Source organism: Tauraco erythrolophus, chromosome 2, assembly GCF_009769465.1.
Source record: "Tauraco erythrolophus isolate bTauEry1 chromosome 2, bTauEry1.pri, whole genome shotgun sequence".
Lineage (NCBI taxonomy): Eukaryota > Metazoa > Chordata > Aves > Musophagiformes > Musophagidae > Tauraco > Tauraco erythrolophus.
This window is the reverse complement of record NC_141466.1, coordinates 68,631,967-68,652,948: the sequence shown is the minus strand read 5'-3', so window position 1 is coordinate 68,652,948 and position 20,982 is coordinate 68,631,967. Positions and strand designations below refer to the sequence as shown.

At 42.7% G+C, this 20,982-nt stretch overlaps 1 protein-coding gene across 1 annotated transcript in view; it reads left to right on the top strand.

The window, feature by feature from the left end:
- The window catches only part of PKHD1 (PKHD1 ciliary IPT domain containing fibrocystin/polyductin), a 272,553-nt gene that overhangs the window by 237,894 nt on the left and 13,677 nt on the right, over positions 1-20,982 (top strand). Inside the window, exons 59-60 of the mRNA XM_086623983.1 lie at positions 4,213-5,221; positions 18,449-18,584. Coding sequence (XP_086480109.1) covers positions 4,213-5,221; positions 18,449-18,584 — 1,145 coding nt within the window. The remainder of the gene's footprint in view (positions 1-4,212; positions 5,222-18,448; positions 18,585-20,982) is intronic.

Below are 20,982 nucleotides of genomic sequence, written 5' to 3'. Positions count from 1 at the left end.
TGGTGTGACCTTCAGCCTCACCCATGCGCACATTGCTACAGATATGAATATCTTCTCCATCTCTCCCATCCATTTGTAGGGTCACCGGTTGACTCACGGTTTCTCTTTCTTTTTTCCCCCCATTTTTTTTCTCCCTCTCACACACCTACAAATATAACCTGTTTAATCCAGTTTCGCCCATTGTGGAGTGATGCCTTTGGAATTTATCACTATTATTGTTCATCACCAGTGTAAATAGCACGTCAGCTCAATATTCAGTGGTCACTCAGTATTTATTAAGTCCTGTCCACTCTGGCCTTTTTTAGAGGAAAGCCCTGGGGCAGATTAGCTGCTGGCCCTGACACACCGTGTCACTTATCTATTCGCATTGATTATGAGAGTCAGCTGTGGCCAGGACTCACTTTTTCCTTCTCCTCTCAGACCCCTCTTACAAGCACCCCTGCTTGGATTTTCATGAGGAAATAATCAGATTAGGGCTTCAGCGGCGAGTTCATATGGAGTTCTCTTTCTCCAATGTGCTACTAACTGAATAAACGTGTTTTGTGGTAAATTGCAAATGACATTATGATTACTAAGGCCAGCGTGGGTTTCATTTAAAAGTGATCAAAATTGGGGGCTGCAGAAATTGTGATTGGCAGATAAGGCCATTTGGAAGCAGACAAGTGACAACACGTGTGTGTGCGCGGGCATGCGTGTGTTTGCAGGAAATTAAGCAAAACCACTTTGCGAAGCAGGCAAGGCAAAGGAAAGTCCTGGGAAATCACAAAATATGGGCAAATCCCATTTGTAGACAAGAGAAATGTCACTGGCAGGGCGGGGAGAGATAAGGGGTTTCCAGGAAAGCAGACGATGACATCTGTCAGCCTCCGTGGGCTGGCTGCCTGCTGCATGGTGCATCCTGCCAGCACTCCAGGACAATACTCAACGTCTCTGAGTGCAGCATTTCCACTTCTGCTTCTGAACGGACTTGCATCTTTCTTTCCCTTCGCTCCCAGCACACGTCGATAGCAAAATACACTGATAAAGTAAAGCAAACGAAAGGGGAAAGGCAAGAAAAAGTGAAAGAAAATGGTACAATGTCTACAAATAGGGGGTTTTGCACAGATCCTATCTCTCTTGGACATCCTTCCTGACACAGAGCTTGACATTTATGTAATTTCATTGCTTTCCCCAGTGATGTGCAGAGAGAGACCTCGTTCTGGGAAACGCTCACAGACCTGGTGAGTGGTTTACACATGAGGAATCCCCTTGAAATAAATCATAAGTAAGTGTCCACAAGATCCAGGCATTGAGATGTAACTATAAGCAGTGCCCGGACTGATTTCTCATAGTTCATTTCATTTCCAGGTGCCTGGTATTTTCCTCTAGCAGTGAGTTTCACAGTTGTAACATTTCCTTGATAAGGGGAATGCCCTTCTATTCATCTGAGAGTTCCTTTTTATATTAGCACCAAGCATTGCTGATCTGCATGCACGTCCCCAAAGCTGCTGAATGGGGAACATAGAGTTAGTTTAGACATTGGCTGTGCTTCTCTGAACATGTCCATGAGCACAGTTAACTAGGAAAGGAGCAGGCTCTGGGAGGGAAGGATTATAGCTGGCTACAGCAGCAAATTCCTCCTTTGATTTTATTTTGAAGGGAGGAAGGAAAAACAGAAACACACATTTTTTCCTAAGATGCTCCAGGCATAAATGTTTATGTTTTTGGTGCCTGTATCTGAACTCATTTACTTTTATTCTCTCTTTATAATCAGTGGTGATCTCATCAGTAGAGCCTGAGGCACAATTTCTCTCATCTTAAAGCACAGACCTATATTGATCAGATGGAGCATACCCTAACTCAGAAGACTGTATGTGCTACCTCTCTTCTGTTTAGATCCTTCCATAAAATGATCCTATTGACTTGTCTTCACTGACACTTGGGATGAGATTCAGTGGCAAGTTCTGAGACACATGGAAGTGTCTTAGCTCCTGTCATATTCAGAGAAAGAATACCGAAAGTGTTATCTAAAGTAGCTTTTGCACTCCCATGGATCATGTGTTACATCTACTGATGTTGTAGCTACCCAAAGAAGTCCAAGTGACATTATGCACTTGTGTTTAAGTGACAAGATCCTATTTCTGGTCAGTAAAGTCAGAGGACTGTGAAGAGTGATCCAACTGACAAAACAGAGGTATTCTAGGGTGAACATCATTGCTTTCTGAACTGCTTTATCTATATAAGATTTATCTATACAAGTCGCACTCAAAGAGTTGTGGTCAATGGTTCAATGTCCAAGTGGAGGCCAGTGACGAGTGGTGTTCCTCAGGGGTCAGTATTGGGGCTGGTGCTGTTCAATATCTTTGTTGATGACATGGACAGTGGGATGGAGTGCACCCTCAGCAAGTTTTCAGATGATACCAAGTTGTGTGGTGTTGTGGACACGCTGGAAGGAAGGGATGCCATCCAAAGGGACCTTGACAGGCTGGAGAGGTGGGCCTGTGAGAACCTCATGAAGTTCAACAAGGCCAAGTGCAAGGTCCTGTACACGGGTTGGGGCAATCCCAAGCACAAGTACAGGCTGGGAATGGAGAGGGCTGCTCTCAATCCAGGAGAATGGATTGACAGCAGCCCTGAGGAAAAGGACTTGGGAGTACTGGTGGATGAGAAGCTCAACATGAGCCAGCAATGTGCACTGGCAGCCCAGAAAGCCAACCATGTCCTTGGCTGCATCAAAAGAAGCGTGGGCAGCAGGTCAAGGAAGGGGATTCTGCCCCTCTACTCTGCTTTTGTGAGACCCCACCTGGAATACTGCATTCAGCTCTGAAGTCCCCAGCACAAGAAGGACATGGAGCTGCTGGAGCGGGTCCAGAGGAGGGCCATGAAGATGATCTGAGGGCTGGAGCACCTCTGCTATGGAGACAGGCTGAGAGAGTTGGGGCTGTTCAGCCTGGAGAAGAGAAGGCTCTGGGGTGATCTTATTGCAGCCTTCCAGTACTTAAAGGGGGCCTACAAGAAAGCTGGAGAGGGACTTTTTACAAGGGCATGTAGTGATAGGACAAGGGGCAATGGCTTTAAATTGAAAGAAGGCAGATTTAGATTAGATATAAGGAAGAAATTTTTCACTGTGAGGGTGGTGAGGCACTGGAACAGGTTGGCCAGAGAAGTTGTAAATGCCCCATCCCTGGAATTGTTCAAGGCCAGGTTGGATGAGGCTTTGAGCAACCTGATGTAGTGGAGGATCTCCCTGCCCATGGCAGGGGGGTTGGAACTAGATGATCTTTGAGGTCCCTTCCAACCCTAACCATTCTATGATTCTATGATTCTATACTGATGGCTGGGGAATTGGAAGTGTTTCACCTGCCATAAATGTGTGTCTAGTGTAATTTCACGTGCTGTGAGGTGTCCTGCCAGGCCTCCAGCTGCCACCCTTGAAGCGCATAGGTCTTCTGTAGACCCTGTGTTACATGCCTCAGATACCTCAGGGCAGATGTCTGCCTATGGGCAAATGATTTAAACTCCAGATTTCCGCTGGCTGCAATGAGAGCTTAGACTCTTGGAGCACATGTAAGAGTCTCTGCTATTTGTAGGTGTCTGAATCTGGTGCTTTCTTCTAGCTCTAAAACTCGGTGAGGCAGTTCATTGCTGGAGTAGATTAATGATGTTCTGGTCCTTTCTAGGTTTTTAATTTGTGATACAGTCCCTGTGAGTGGGATGACATGGCTCCGTGTAGGGTTAAATTATCTTTCCAATGAATTACAATTCTGCCCTGAGTTAGGCTCTTGGTTTGAGAGCCTTGTCTTCTACATTGTCCTGGTTCTAAGTCTGTAGCAATTCTGCCCTGATACAGGCTTAGAACAATGTAGAAGACACAAGGACGTAGGGACATAGTGCTAGGTCAGACAAAATGTCCATCTAGTGAGCTATGTCTTTCATCAGTGGCCATAGTTTGATATCTGGAAAGAACAAGGTGAGTGTATGTGATGCTTCTCTGTCAGTCATTAGCAGTCTTCAACCATTTTCAGCTCAAGGACATCTTGAGGTAGATGTGGTTTCTACCTATTTAATATCCCTTAGTATTTAGGCTTCTCTTAAAGCTATGTAAAATTTTAGCACCAATAAAAGTGACTTTGAGCACTGAATGGAAAAATAAGCAGCTATTCCACAAACTGTTGAGATCATGTCTGTAACAACTCATAGTTTTTTTCTTCATCTCCCTCTATTCTCTTCCAGGAATTTACAGAGATGACAGCAAGTGTATCTTCAAGCCCTCAGTACAAGGCTACTTCTGCAAAAAGGCAGATCATGCACTTGTCATCTTGGAAAACTTGGACCCTGGTATGGTCAGCCAGAGACTGTTTCCAGTGGTAGCAATGACTGGCAGCTTTATGGACACCTTCAGTGATGCAACGTCATATTCATCGTGTTATCCTACAGAGCATCATTCTACTTTCTTTACTGTATTGCCTTCCACCAAGCTGACTACAGTTTGCTTCCCAGACCTACCGCCTCTGATTTTCAGGTTGTACCTCCTTGGTGGCCAAAACGCAACCAGACTGCCCCTGGCTATATTCTACAACGAACCACTCAGCCTTCATGTTTTCGTTCAAGGGAAACATGTCTCTCCAACCCCATCTTCTTTCTCACTGAATGAAGGGGCAGGAGCCAACTACTTTAGCTTTAAGGACAATCTTCTCTATGTTCTGCTGCATGAGAAGGAACCTGTAGAAATAGTTGCTGGCCTTTCCCTTCTTGTGGCTTTCACTGTAACTGAGGCTGTTGGCAAAGAGGGCGAAGAAAGTACAATACGTCGCTTAGCTGATTTCTTGAAGGTTGGTCATGACCAAGTCAGAGTGGTCGATCATGTGCTGGGAGGTGAAAGCATGTTGAAGGTAATCTCGACCAATGCTAGCAAAAAGAAATATCACTGTCCTAACATGACATTTTGTACGGCCTTCCATAGCAGGTCTAGCTCACAGAAAGTGGGGAGAGGAGCAGTGAGTAGCCGAGATCTGCAGCCATCTGATGTGGCTGATCCATCAAGTGTGCTCATCATTGAACTTGGTGATCCACCAGGCCATCAAAGAAATGGGTTGACAAGTGACAACTTAAAGAGTTTGGCCAGAACAATTATCAACACTCATCAGACTGGAGACCTTCAGAGAGGCCTTGGCTTGCCAGTTGATACCTTAATGGTGACTCAGCCTCCTGCCTTACTGTTTCCAACAGAAGCTAATAATAGGTAAGTATCAGATGCAGTATCAGCAGATACTGATTTATGCGTAATGAGGCAATTGAACCACTTAATCTGCTTATTAAGATAGGGAGTAAGTTCTCCATTGATTGAAATATGACTAACCATGGTGAAACATGTTATAAAATTTCCATGACAGAGTGATGTCCAAGCATTAGCTGGACTCCTGAGTATAAATTGCCATGTCGTTTTGCTGGTGTTCATGGATCTTTGTAGTGCAGAGGTGTCCATGATGCTTTACACCAGGAACAGAGTTCCTGGATGTTTGTCTTGAAACGATAAAGTATTAGGTAAAGTCAATGTTTCTGAAAAAGTTCAGTCTACAATAGCTCTTAAATTTTAAACAGCTAAATCTACAAATGTTTATAAATTGATGTAACACCAGAGATGTGTTATGAAAGAAGGATTGTTGCCTTAACTAACTTGCAGGTCTAAACCTTGATTTGTATACTTTTAAATTTTAAGACCAGAAAGGACTGTTTAATCTTCTACTTCAATCTCCTGCATGACACAGGCCATTTTGTTTATTTTGATACCTCAGCATTGACCTTTCTTTTTGGCTAAAACACCTATTCTAGAAAACTATCTGGTCTTGAAGATACAAGAGCTGGAAATATCCAATACTACCTGAATGTGTGCCTAGATGTTGGATGCTATCCATGTTTTTGCTGTCACAAGTACTTGCCTACTTTCTCTTGTCAGCCTCTCTGTCTGCAGCTTCCCATGAGAGTCTCTTGTTCTTTCCTTCACTGTTACATGAGTGAGTTTCTGGGCATTGACTCTTCTTCCTCCTCCAGATAGCTCTGGAATAATCAAATCACTTAGCTATCTGCTTTTTAATAAATTGAAAGGTTTGAGTTCTGGAGAGTGTTTCTTTCCTTCTCTGTCTCTGTTTTCTGAATCCTTTTTGAAGTCTGTGTGTCTGAAAAGCCAACAGTTCTCCTCCATATCAGTGCCTTATGCAAAAGTGGTACTAAATCCCATTTTCTATTGACAGAAGCAATGACCCCATTAGCTCATTTTTTCCAGAGAAATAGGAGAGCTCATGATCCTCTATTTGCTCGCTATATTCGCTCATTACTTTTCAGTTCTAGCTTTCCAGGACCAAATCCATCCAATTTGTTTGCCTGGATGCAACACACCACATGGTCTAGGTGCCCAAGTTTGACTCTTCTCTCCATAATGTATCAGACCACAACCCTTCTGTGCGTTTTATGTCTATATTTGTTTCTTGACGTGGATAAAGCATCAGGCCAGCAGCTGATTTCGACAGAACAGCATAGAGCAACCCTTTACTTTATAATGATTTCCCAATAGGAGCTGCCTTTTGAGCTCTGTCACTTACCTAGTTCTTGGTCAGTTTTGTACATACTAACTTTTTATTGATGTTCTGTACCAAGACTCAGTTTTTGAAGGTCATTTTTTTCCTCTCCTCCACAGCAACAAACAACCCTTTCTGTCCCTCCTTCCTCTGTCCCTGTCTTGCTCTTCTCAGCTTCTTGCAGCCACTATTTGCACGGCCCAGATGGCAGCCCTTATCTGCAGAGAAGACTGTGAGGAGCAAGGTTGGGAAGGGAGCAGACAGCAGTGTATTTCAGCCTCAGATCCTGAATCTGTATTAAAAGCATATGGGAAATATGAAAAAGGTAATATCCCATCTGTTTTTAATAGGGGACATGGGATTTGATGTTTGGCAACCTTATTGTGTACTCTCTTGGTATTGCATAATGTTATTTTTTAATGTTATGCACTACTGAGCCTTACCCAAGTGTTAGCGTATTCCATCTATGCAAGAAAGAAATTGGATTTGTCTAAGACTTACTTTCTCTAATTAATTCCATATCCTCTAACATTTACCACTGACCCCTGTACCATCCTGGTGTCTGTTGGCTGCTAGTGATACAACCTACTATTCACATGCTTAACTTTTCTACTAGGCACTGTGTGGCTTATGTAGTGAAGCACCCAGAGTGAGGACACTGGTCTGTGACCATAGGAATCTTTGTTCTGTTTTGTTGTTTGGTTTTAGTTTGTTGGGTTTGATTTTTTTTCCTTCTTTTGAAGTGGTGTTATATTAAGTACAGCGGAAAATTATTATTTGCAAGATCAAATCTTAAATCATTGCAAAACTCTGAAAATATACAATATTTTTTATCAGCAGAACTAACATCACTATTATCAGGGATATTTTTTTGTGTTACGATGTAGGATGTTACAAAATGGGACAGCAAAATAATGGTGTAGGAAGTTTTATAGCCTGTGACAGAAAATGTTATCCTGTCTTTATGCCATCCCAAGACATGCCATATCTTGCAGAGTGTGACAGGTAAGAGACCCGTTATTCAGTGTGTCCATTAGTGATGATCAGAACAAGAGGAGCAACAATAGCTACACTGTGGGAAAGGAACGAGGCGTAGATTTTTTAGAGTAAGTTCACCAGAATCCTGTTAAATGCCTATAGGTTCCTGAATGCAATAGTGTTACATCGTGGACTGAGGAAAGCAGAGATCACTTAAAGGAGAAAATCACTTTCTTCTGTGTGCCAGGGAAGAAACCTTGTGGCTGCCTTTTTTAGGCACAAATGTCATCTTCTTCACCCTGCTGACTGCTCTCCCAGCTGGGATTTGTCTTCCCATCTGTTCATGCTCTGTGACACCAGTCTGAGCAGCAAGGATGAGGAGACGTCTCTAGGAAGAAGGTTGGTTTATTACAGGGACAAGAGCCTTGCTGACTTAAAGCCATCTTGGTAGGGAAAGACCTGGGATGTATATTCAAGAGAATACTAATGTCACCAGATCATAGGACCAGCTCTGAGCTCATCCACCCTTAGCTGCTTGGGCTCCTCTGCAGTGTGATTTATTGCTCCCCATCAGTCATAGCTTTTCTGGAATTACTCATGGCTGACATTTCTGATGCAATAAGGCCACAGATAACTTGTGAAATGAAATCAGGGTTTTCCTGTTGGGACATGTAGTATCCCCACTGTATATCTGTCTCTCTCTAGGCAGTACATGCTGGCACAGGCAAGGATAATGGGGCTAGGATTACAAGTCAGACTCAGTATTCCTGCGTATTTTTCTCCGGAAAGAAAAGAAAAATATTTTCACCCCTGAGTCGTGCAAAATCCAATCAGGCTGTCAGATATACACAAAACCTGCACTCCCACCGGGCCAATCTCCCTGTGGTTTCAGACTAGTGACTCCTCTTGCATCGAGATAACAACAAAAAGGTCTTTTGATCTGCAGAGACTGGGTGTTCGTCTTTGCAGCCCAGGACAGGGAGGCTGAAGGCAGCCGTGGAAAACTTGCTGAGGTCAGGCAGTAAGGCAGTAAGTCTGTGTATCACATTGCCAAGCCTTTGAAAGAAGGACTTGCCCGTTATGATTTGAAATGCTTTTTTTATGTGATTTTAATTTAACTCCTTTGTTAGAGTCACTTCGAGCACGGCTCATTGGTTTGTCAAGGAAAGACTGAGGTGATTGCTATGACTGCTATAGTCTTGCGCAGCTGGAGAATCAGAGACATGACTTTTTGTGAAAGCCTGTGTATAAATATATGCTGCAATGTATTTACAGGTAGAAGTCTCTGTTTTGCAAAGTTTCCCTGATAACATAACTGTAAAAGTGAAAGAATAAGAGACCACAACAACAAATGTATTGCGTGTGTTTTTGCAGGTGCCTTTGTACAAATTCAGTCATCCAGAAGCCATTTAGTCCATATCTCCATACTAGCACAGGCTACTTTGCTTTCTTGATGGACCTTTAACCTGCTACAAACTGAAATTTGCAGGCATTAATCTTTCTTTATTAAGAGTTATGTTTGAGGTAGCATGTGAAAAACATTGTGTGTGCTGGAAGTAATGGTGTTCGAGACTCACAGCAAGCAATAAAAGTGAATAAAATCATCAAAGAACGGCTCATTCAGGCAGCAATACCCATGCAGAGGACTAAATGAGAAATTACTACTAATTTACTATGTCACACGGCATATATACAGGCAGGCAGGGTTAGAGGTCCAAACTAGATTAATTCTGACACATTCTAGCCCCGAAGTGCTTGGGCTTGATAACCTTCGTGCAGGTTTCAGGTAGGCTATTGTACATAAATGCACAGGAGTTTGAAAAAGGGACATGACAACTTTTTTCCTGTGTAGGGATCCAACTTTTTCTCCAGTGGGTGAGCAAAGGCAGGATGCTAAAACTCCTGACCTCGGAGTTGCAGCTATTGTGGCACTTGAGACTCTGTCAAGGCTTTATCTGCCACATGCCTCTGAAATGAAGATGTGGAAAAAGTGTAAAGCTTAAACTGTAAGCTCATGAGTATCATCTTAAAATTAAGCTTACATTATTTTAAGTCAGATGCCATAGGGACACTATAAAGGGCATATTCTTGAGTAACATGTGCCACTCTGCTTCTGATGTACGAAAAAGACAAATAATTCAAGTAGATACAGGGGAGGACATTTCAGATGATCATGGAAATTGAATTTATTTTAAGATATAAGGAGTAAAAGAGCTCAGTGTGTTTAACTTGGCAAAGCAGGTTTGAGAGGAGATATCGTCATATCTGTGAAAATATGTTGGAAGAGTAAATACCAGACAGAAAGCTCTAGATGCTAATGAACAATGACAGCTCAGGAACAAATGGATGTAAAGTATCAAGGCGTAGATTTGCCTTTTAAAATAGAGAAAGTTCCTCCTTAGAAAATAAACTGGAAGAACCTGTCAATAGAACAGGAAGAAGACCATTTCCCATTCAACACCTCCCTATTTTCTTCATTCCCCCCCCCCCCCCCCCCACGGGGCCAAAGCAATATTCTGAATTTTTTTTTTAAGTATTTTGGGAATAGTTGAGACCAATTTTTGACCAACATCTCATTGTAGCAGTCTAATAAAACTGTGGAAAACTAAACATGAATACATTTATGGTGAAACATAGAAGGTTTCTAATCAGAGATGTGGAATTCTATAATGGGCTGTTTATAGGAGTGATGGGATAAGAAACTTGATCAAAATAAAGCAGAGGCTAATACATGTATAAACAGTGTTATGTCATGTAGAACTCTGTCATCATATTTCACCGTAGGAATCAGGGTGAATTTCACTATTTTTTTTCTCAATTCATAATTCTTTTCGAACTGGGAAACTGGGTAGTTGTGGGATCTGTCAACAGGAGGCAGATGGTGATTAAGAACTCAAAGACTCAGACACATCTTTCTGCACAGAAGATGGTGGCAATTTAGGTCTGTGTGTGAAAAGAGTTTCAGGGAAGTCATTCTGAATCCTGGAGGTGAAGTTTTTTTATCACAAAGCCTTTTGGTAATTTTTTACTTTTGATGACAGTTTTAGCAAAAAAGCGAGGAACTGAATGGGCATCAAAACCAAACTATTGGCATATCGGTGATGTCAGGAAGGCACTGGTGATGATGATGCCATACAAAGTCTTTGACTATGTAGATGTTAGACTTTAAGTCTGCTATTTTAGCATTTTCCTTCAAAACTAATTCAGAATGGGGAAATTAAGGAAATATCTTGTGGCCCCCATTCACGGTTAGTAGAGGAATTAAATTGCATCTTAAGCAGAAATGCTTTTCATGCAGGGACTTTCCTAAATAAATACAAAGTATATCTTGCAGAGTAGATATATGAGTCATTTGTGCAGGCTGAAGGTAGTGTCACAATATAGATCACTGCTAATTACAATGCTGTCTGTCCATAAGATTGAGTGTGCATCTTTGGGGGTGGGGAGGGAGCGGGGGGGAGAATCCAAACCAGTCCTAGTAGTCTACCTCTTTGTATACAATCCTTGTGTGAAGCCAGTATTTACCTTGCAAGTATTCAAACAAATCTTCAAAATACCCTCACAGATAACAACCATGGAGCTTCACGTTGCCACTGCAAATGAGATAATAACAGCTTTTCAGCACTGCTGTCCTGGATGGGACACCTTCTGGCAGTGTAGAGGTTAAAAGGTCTATCATGATACCAATTCTCAAAGCTACATTCCCCCTCTGAACCTTATTTTTGAATAATGTAGAAATTAAATAATTGTAGAAAACTACATTTCTGTTAGTATCTACTGTACATGGTAAGCCTATCTAAAAATCTGCCAGTCCCTCTCAGAGGTGACACCTGTGAATTACAATATTCAGGCAATTAAAGTCCTACTCTCACTGTAACCATGGTGGAAACCACAGATTGCTCCGACAATGGGCTTTCAAAAACCAACCCATTTCTCTGCAGGAAGGGAACAGCAGGTAGGAAAGGTGAAAGGAGACCAGGAGAGAGCAGAGGAGCAGGAAGATGAAGAGCGTAGGAGAGACTCAGAAAAAGGAGTGCTAACAGACTTTGCAGGTTTTTATGGGAGAATGGATGGGTATATTGCCATATATTCCTCACATCAGTGTGAGTCTTTGAAATTGAGAGGTTTGTGTTATTAAATCTCAGTTGAAAATGAGCCGGATCAGCTCGAGAGGAACTTTTTCTGATTCTCTGATGTTCCTCCAGAAGTTACGGATGTTCAGAAACATGAAGGAGAGCGAGGAGTGTCCTCATCATCTTTCTCAGGCACTGGAAAGAGACCTGGTCTCAGCACCCATGCCCCAGTGCTGTCAAACAAGACCTACCTTGCTCATGTCACATACGGATCTGTTTTCCCCCTTAGCAATGAACGGGACCTGCAGTAAAAGCGATGATTTACGCGACACATGCCTGCAGCAGAGATGGACTGCCAGCCATGTCTCCTAGGGACCCATCCTTCCCCCACTCCACCTTGTTTAACATGTGAGTGGTGTCACCTCTATCAGCAGAGATTGTCTGGTGTGACACTTGAGCGAGTGACGGCCGTGCTGGCTGCCAGGTCAACCAGCTCTGCTGTCGCATCGTGCTCTTGACCACTGCTGTGCGTCAGATGGGAAAGGGAGAAAAATTCTTCCACATGCTTTGTTAGCAGGAATCTGGCAACCAAAGGGTTAAGTGGCTAGGGGTGCTGGGTCTTTGTGGGCATGTGTGCACATATATATATATGTATATGTGTGTGTACACATGTATACACACACACCCACCTTGGTTTGGCTGTAGGACCTTGTGCCCGCAGGCCACAGTCACATTATCATCTGGAAATTGGATAACGACAGCACAATGACAAATCCAGGTTGCTTGCAATAAGGTGCTAATCCCTTTGCTTTAATATCGGAGCAGCGTGTAATGATGTTTGGACATCACTCCAGTTTACTGACGACCCCACTGGGGCCAGCAATAGAAGCGTACAACTGTCTAACAAGCCATCAGGTGACCGCCGTCGTCAAAGCAACGGAGGATGCAATCTAATCTTCCCTCTATCCCTTCCAGCTCCCAATAAGGACCAGATTATAGAAGTGGCCCATCAATGCTTGGTAACTCAAATCAATTAACGTTAATTCGCACAATGCTATGATGTATTGTGATCACTTTCATTTCGGAGAAGAGGGAAGAAATTGCTATAATTCACCTAAAATGAGGTTGTCTATGGTGCTGAGGTATTAATTGGGTGTCCATATTAAATGGAAAAGGAGCACGGTAGTGAAAGAAAAGTGGATGAGTGACTCTCTTGGCTGCTATTGACCTATCAGAAGAAGACAGTGCCCTTTTCCTTTGCTTTTATCTATTACAGTTTTCCCTATTGCGTGTCAAGTTGATGTATTATAAAAAATTCATTTGGTGACCTTTCACCCCCCTAGCAGATTAAACAATTTCACTGGGATGGCATCATTAACAGGGCCTTGCATTTAATGATGATTTCTCTAAAAGGCCACGGAGATTCGATTTTAAGCTAACAGATTTATTGCACTATTATAACATATCGTAAAAAACTGTACCACCTACGGTCTGGTTTTAGGATAGAAACTGTTTAAGAGTTTATGTGGAGCTTAAAGTGGTATTACCTTGGGATATGCAGCAGTGGCAAGGCTCTGACCTCCGGCGGGATGCTGTTTACATTTAATAGACGTTGTTTCTCCGACAGTAAACTTCAGGAGTGTGTTATGAAAGAGGGCTGGCTTAGCTCCTCACCACTAGCAGGCAGCTTTGTAAGGAGGGGTATTTCCACTCATCTACAGCAATTAGTGCAAGGTGCTAATGAATTTGGAGGATATCTCTCTGTTATCTGATGCTCTGTCCCTCTCCTTCTAAAGGTTCCTGGTGATCGCACCTCACCCTTGAATGGATCTATTAAGTCCTTCCAGTTGCCCTGTTTCATAGAATCATAGAATCATAGAATGGTTTGGATTAGAAGGGACTTCAAAGTTCCAACCCCCCTGCCGTGGCAGGGACACCTTCCACTAGACCAGGTTGCTCAAAGCCTCATCCAACCTGGCCTTGAACACCTCCAGGGATGGGGCATCCACAACTTCTCTGGGCAACCTGTTCCAGTGCCTCACCACTCTCAATGTAAAAAATTTCTTCCTTATATCTAATCGAAATCTCCCCTCTTTCAGTCTAAAGCCATTGCCCCTTGTCTTATCACTATATACCCTTGTAAAAAGCCCCTCTTCAGCTTTCTTGTAGCCCCTTTAGGTACTGGAAGGCTGCAATAAGATCACCCCAGAGCCTTCTCGTCTCCAGGCTGAACAGCCCCAACTCTCTCAGCCTGTCTCCATAGCAGAGGTGCTCTAGCCCTTGGATCATCTTCGTGGCCCTCCTCTGGACTCGCTCCAGCAGCTCTATGTCCTTCTTCTGTTGAGGACCCCAGAGCTGAAGGCAGTACTGCAGGTGGAGTCTCACGAGAGCAGAGCAGAGGGGCAGAATCACCTCCCTTGACCTGCTGGCCACAGGTTTTAATTTTTTAAAGGTGTTTTATCACTGCAGATCACAGGAATCTGGGCTCCACCAGCTGCATCCACCAGACAGCTGCTTAACTTCGGCTTTTGGTGCCGCTGGAATGGAAAAGTGCTAAATGAAGGTTGTCCGAGCAGGGAGGGAAGACTGCCCTTATGGAGGGGATGTATGTGTGTGTTCCTGGACAGCTGTGTTTATGCTCTGTGTCTATATTTACTGACCTGTAAAATGAAGAAAAAAATTCCTGAATTTGGGAGCCATTTGGAACTTTGACAGTCTTTAAAAAATGGAGAAATGGAGATCTGATGGTGGCAGTGCCCCAAAAAGCTTATTTCAGAAGCTGGTCAAAAAGACTGGATATTTTAATTAATACATTCTCCAAGACAGTATGAATTGGACCTCTTTTTCAGAATTTTTCCAGTCTAACCAACTTCTCTGGTGTTTTCAACAGACACAAAATATCCAGTTTCTAACTGAGGCATCTTTCCTTTATGAAAGGAAACCCTCCACATGATTAGATAAAGAAGCATACCTCTCATGTCCAGCCTTGCCCACAGAAGATAATTCAGTTACTTGTTTCTTACCCTGGTTCACTGTCAACCTAGGCCCTCTTGCTATGTCTCAGCACTATTAGATCTCCTTTTGTTAGCTCTCTGTCACCACAGCATCTGGCCTTCAGGGCAGTAGACACATGGCGTCATTCAAAGCTCCCTGCTGATGCTGGCTGGAATATGCATTTAGGTGCCCAGGTTTTTGAATTTTGTTCTTACTGACTCAACCCACACGAAAGAAGGGAGACATCAGCAATGTCCGACACCATTGGTCCTGTTCGATCTATTAGTCTAGTCCTCATAAGGAGATATGACCAGTGTGACATATTTACTGTTTCTCCGTTTCAAGGAAAGTTGCAGCCTGCTTTCCACTGGAATTTAATTCCTCTATCTTTGATTTCTCTCCATACCGTGGGAAAACATGGACATCTGTGGAAATAGAAGTCATCCTTCAGATAGCTTTTTTGCTTAAAGTAGGAATGAGCTCTGAATATTCACCATCTTGTGGATGCTTGTGTCTGTCTTACTTAATGATAAGATCTGCAAGGGGAAACAAAGCTCAGGTTCCTGGTGTCTGGCTAACCTCATCACCACATGACATGAGAACACACTTCTCACCCAAAACCACTAGAATCCTCAGAGCCCCTCTTATGAATCTACATCTACTTTGCCTTACACAAGTCCTCAACTTGCCCATCTCCTGTCTTCACTATAGCACCTTCTTTCTTGTAGCCTGTCTTCTCTTTACCAGCAATCACTACCTTTTCAAGAACAACAAAAAAATATCTGACTTGACCATGATGCATTTTGCCATATTATTTGTTCTGCAAATTCTTCCTGTTCTTCCTCTTCCAAGAACATACTAATGCCATGAGACTAGCATTGCAGACATACTTAGACAAATCTTCAGTTGGTTTCATTGTCTTTGTTTATTAGGAAATTAAATATGCCAGGGGCTGTTCTCTGGCACCAAGGCTAGCTGATATGGATCAGCCTGCATCCATAAAATTAAATTCTCTCACCCGCCATTTCAGGGTGGCCTCATCCAAACTGCCAAGTAGAGAATATTCTCTGTTAGCTCCCACACCATTTGGGAATTGTCCTGGAGTTTGCTATTAGACCTGGACAACAGCTTGTGATGGACCTACAGTTTAACAGTAGAGATGATCAAGTGTCAGTGCCAAGGCTTGTTCTTTGGTATTATTTAGTTTCCTGATATAGACATATCCATCAACTTTAACGGACCCTTGACCCAGGATCTCATTTTGATCTCTTTCTCATTGAAGTCAACTGCTAATAATGGTTATTATTGTTATTGTTGCTGTTGTTGTCATTATTATAGTAATTATTATAGTAATTATTATAATTATAATTAAAATTACAAGCTCTCCTTGATTTCAGGGAGTCTTCCTTTCCTCTGCCCCAAATCTCGCCACCTAGTTTCTCAATTACTCCTTAATACGTGCAGTAGACCCTCTACTTTCTATGACCACTAACTTCCGTGCTACTAAAGAGCAAACAGTCGCTCTTCAACAGAGCCTCAACATGTTTAGCAGATGTGAACATGTTTCACACATGAACACATGTTTCACTGACGGTGAAAGGATCTAGGATGCTGATCCTGGTGTCTCTACTGACTAAGGTATCACGAGCAGCGCCTGCTTGCCCGCTGTGCCCACGTTTAGAAGAGCTGCAAGGCACTGAGCAATGGAGCTGCTCCCCATTGAGCATTGTCAGCAGGGAATTGCAAATCAGCCTGCTCCTTCCCAGCATGAGACTTCAGGGTAGTGACAAAACACCATGCTCTTCACGCCCCTCAGCAGGAAGGTCCTCACTCTGATCCTTGCTAGGCTGTGAGCATGCTTGTCCATCCCTTGTCCCAGTGGCAAAGCTATGCCAGGAAAGCCTATTTTCCTTCCAGCACAAATCACCAGGGGAGCAGCAGGCTGCTCCTGTCTTCTCCTCCTCCACACTGACACGCGCTCGCAGGAATGTAACTCGCTATGTGCAGGGTTCCAGCCTAAGGCAGGGGCTCCCTCACAGCAGGAGTCAGGTTGGACCCTGTGGGATATACACATCGTGTTGGTTGAATTCAAATCACCTGCAAACAGGCATTAATTTTTAAGCATGCATGTGTGGTTTTTGTTTTCTTTTGTTTTCTTTGCCGTTACTTACCCGAGGGAGTAGGAACTTCTGTATCCTACGACCATGTTTTGCAGCAGCCTTCCTTTAAACATGAGATGAGCACAGTTTTATCACGTAGGGCTTGGGACATGGAAGCAGGGCATTTCACGCAGACATTTTTCCCGTTTGTTGGCAGTTTTAAAGAAGATGGAGAGAGAAAAAAAAAAAAAAAATATTTTTGGCTTACAGAAGTTATGCCAAGATTCACCTAAACTTGTCTGGAGTCAGTTGGAGCCAGAGAGCTCACAGAGGGTGCAGATCTCTGCCATGAAAATAGGAGTAGTTTCATGTGTTGTTTCTGCAATGAATTTTGGTCATAGCGCTGAATGCACATTTGTGGAAGGAGGTGGATAAGAGCACTCATGAAGCCATTAGTGTCTTTGACATGAATTTCAAATATATCGCTGCCTTTCAGATTGTCTCACTGACAAAAAAAAAGAAAAAGAAGCATGATAAGAACTGAAACTTTTTGTTTAAATCCTCAAGTCAGCTCTTGGACTGCAGGTGTCCTTAAACCTTTACTTGGTCTTGGTTCAGACCAGTATTAGCCATCAGCTGCAATATAAACAGGTTCTGGTTTGTAATGCATAGTAACAACCTGGAAAAAAAACCAAAATAACCAAAAACAAACCCCAAACTGAAAACCAGTTAAACTGAAGGAAACTTATGCTCCATATATCTTCTGTTTGTAAACATCTTTAAGCAAGCACTAGAGAAGAGTGAATAGCTCTTCTACTTTCATTTCAAGACAATATCAAACCCCCAGCCACTTCACTGCAATTGCAGATTAGAGGAGTTTATATATATATAAATTTTGTATATATATATATATATGAGATACTAAATGACACAAAGCACTGGGAGAGGAAGGAAATGATACATGCTCAGAATAAAGTGCTGATTCTTTATTCAAATGCAGAACCCCTCTCCTGGGATGCTCTGATTTAAATTTCAGTCTTGGAAAAAACAATGTCTTTCAATGAGGTGTCTGTATACTGCTATATTTCAGTGCACAGACTTCGCAGATAATGAAGGATAAAATCACAGGTGTGGCAGGACAAAGAAATGCATAAAGCCCTGTAAGTGCTGTGCTTGTGTGGAGGAACTGAAACTTTGTTTTTGGAGGAGCAAAAAGGTGTTGGTTGGAAATCTTTCTGCTGGACAAGAAATATTTGCAGCCTCCACTGTTACCAGTACACTGCAATGAAGACTTTGGGGCTAAGGCATTGGGTTTATGAATCCATACAATCCCTGTCTCTGCCACATTCTGTCAATGTGATACCAGGGACATAATTCATTTTGCTCGTTTCTCACCTTTCCATCTGTAAACTGGGGATTAAAACAAAAGGATTTTTTAAATTATTTTGGTGTTGCTGCCTGTTTGGTAGTGATGTCTGTTTCATATTTCTGTACATACTGCTCTCACCCAAGGAATCAAAGTACTATGACAAGGTAAATTCGTAGTCATTTAATATGGTGCTCTTTCCTATTCATAACAGACGCTAAATATTGCCACCTGTATTACTAAGGTAAAAAATCCCATGAACAGAAAGTAACACGCCATTCCTAGGTAATAAGTGAATTACCTCTGGGAGTAGCACTGGGTGTTTTCACAGCATTAATTTTCTGATTTTTTAAATTTTATTTTTACATTCTTTGCATGTTCCAGAAGTGGAAGTGGACAACATCCAGAAACACGCTTGTATGTGAGACCTTATAACATCTCTGTTCAGGTGCAGCCTTCAGATGGAGAAATTGATAAGCAGCTTCCTGTACAGCCAAAAATCATTTTCCTGGACAGAAAGGTAGGATTTGCCCCTCTGTGAATGGCTTCTATTAATTCTGTACAATTTTGACTTTTCCAAGTGTTGTGGGTTAGGCTGCTCCGGCAACCAAACCCTACACAGTCACTTACTCACCCTCTCCGACCCCCAGGGATGAGGGAGAGAATTAAAGGAGAAACAGGAAGCCCGTGAGTTGAGATAAGAACAATTTAATACAGATGATTTAATACACAGTGTAGATGCTCACCACCCCCTCTTATCCGAAGCCCGTCTCGTCGCAAAGCTGCAATCCTGGACGAACGCGAGGCCCCGAAATAGAGAGGGGCAGAGAGAGAGAGAGAGAGTACTCCGAGAGTGGGAGTACTGGAAGGGGGGGGCAAAAGAGCAAAAGCGCAGCAAGCGCAAAAGAGCGAAAGCAGCGAAAGAGCCAAAGCGCAAAAGCCCTTCTTTCCAGCTGTCCCTCACTTTTATACTGGGCATGACGCTGCATGATATGGAATACTAATTGGCCAGTTTGGCCCTCAATCTTAAGTTCCACCACAAATCACAAGGGGAATCATGGCCCCCTTGTCCCGGCTATGCTCCCCCTTTATCCCGCCGTGCTTCTGCACTCTGGCCAGAACACGGCACACTGAAAAGTCCTTGGAGTCTCAGTTCCAACCACAAACATCAGCATGCTATCAACATTCTTCTCAGAGCAAGTCTCTGAGAAAAACCAAAACACGGAGCTCTTATAGCTGCTAAAAAGAAGAGCTAACTCTGTCCCAGCTGAAACCAGGACACCAAGCAATTCAAAATCTATGAGGTGGACCTAGATACGCCATAGGACAGCTCTATAAATAAATCTGTCAAAGGATAGCTCTAAAAATAAGCAGTCATTGGCATTCTGAGAACACCTTCCAGGATGGACTCTGTTCATGTTTTTCAGCTTTTTTTTGCAAGTGTTAGATTTGTGCTGTAGAAATGATTGTGTGCAGTTTTCTGATTTCAGTTCCTGAAGCTTAGATAATATGATTGAGGAATGTGGGAAAAGCAACACAATAATGAAGGCTGGCAATATCAGGTATAATGGGACATCCTGGTCTGCCCATGCAAGTCCACACCATGCTGAGCAGTGCTGTGCAAGGTTGGACTTCTGTGTGATGTGATTTAGCACTGCCAGAGGTATTAACTCAAGTCCTAAAAGCAGCAGACTAGGTCCAATGAGTCATTAGGTTTGGATGGTTTATTGGACTAGATTCAGCCCCAAAGTCAAGTGAAATCTGCATAGCATGACTTTGTGCTGTGTTTCTATTTCCTTTTTATTTTTGTGTCCTCTTGCCTGTTTTTCAACTAATTTCTGTTATGGAATAATTCACATTTTGCTGGACAGGTAAAAGTATAGCCACAGAATAACTAGCCCCAGGTACGACATTTTTACAGTCTTGGCCCTGAAGCATGGTGTCAAATCGAAGCATGGACAGCTTTGTGGATGTTATTTCTGGATGCAAAGTTGCTTTACAATAAAACCAGCTTTGTATATCCATTCATCATGAGACTGATTTTACAACTTTGAGCCACAAAACTTTCAACTTCTTTCTATTTTACTCCAATTCCCTAGACATAGGCATCTTGTTGCATTGTAGACTGTGGAATATGCTATTTGGCCTCCAGCTTCTGTAGAAAGGTAAGACCTTTCCACAAGCCAACTCTGCTGGATGTTGAACATTGTTGGCTACCTGAAATGACACACAAAACTTGCATCTAGGCAATTGAATCTTCCCTTGAGTTTCATGCCCCTCATCAGACATGTTTCAGATTTTCTACTAGACTTGAGAACCAGTTGTTCTCTCAAAAAAATAAAAAAAAAATGAAAGCTAATATTTTTATATACACATAGACTATGGGATCTCAATCCTGCACACCTATTATGGCTGTATAATTTAAGTATCAAAATTATTTTCTTTCACTGAGTGTATAAGGAACTTAAATCTTCAGCCTGACTAAACAGATGGACTGAATCTACTCAGTTTCCTTGAACTCGTGGAGTCACCATCTTGGAGATATTCAAAAGCCATCTGGACATAGTCCTGGGCAACCGCTTCTACATGGCCCTGCTTCAGCAGAGGGTTGGACCAAATGACCTCCAGAGGTCCCTTCCATCCTCAGCCATGCTGTGATTCTGTGAATGTAGATGCCGTAGAAGCCACAATGTCAAAATTAGCTGCTTCTCATAGGTGATGTGAATGTGACCTTCCAGTGAAGCAGTAAACCTTCCAAGACTTTACTGAAAAAGACCTGGAGTTGTCTGAACTGATTCCTCTGAGCTTAAGCTCACCTTAAAGAGTTCTGGTGAGCTTTGTGACATTTATGACATGTAGATGCAAACTGCTCTCCCACGGGTCACTAAAAAATTATTGCAGTTGTCAAAACCATCAAA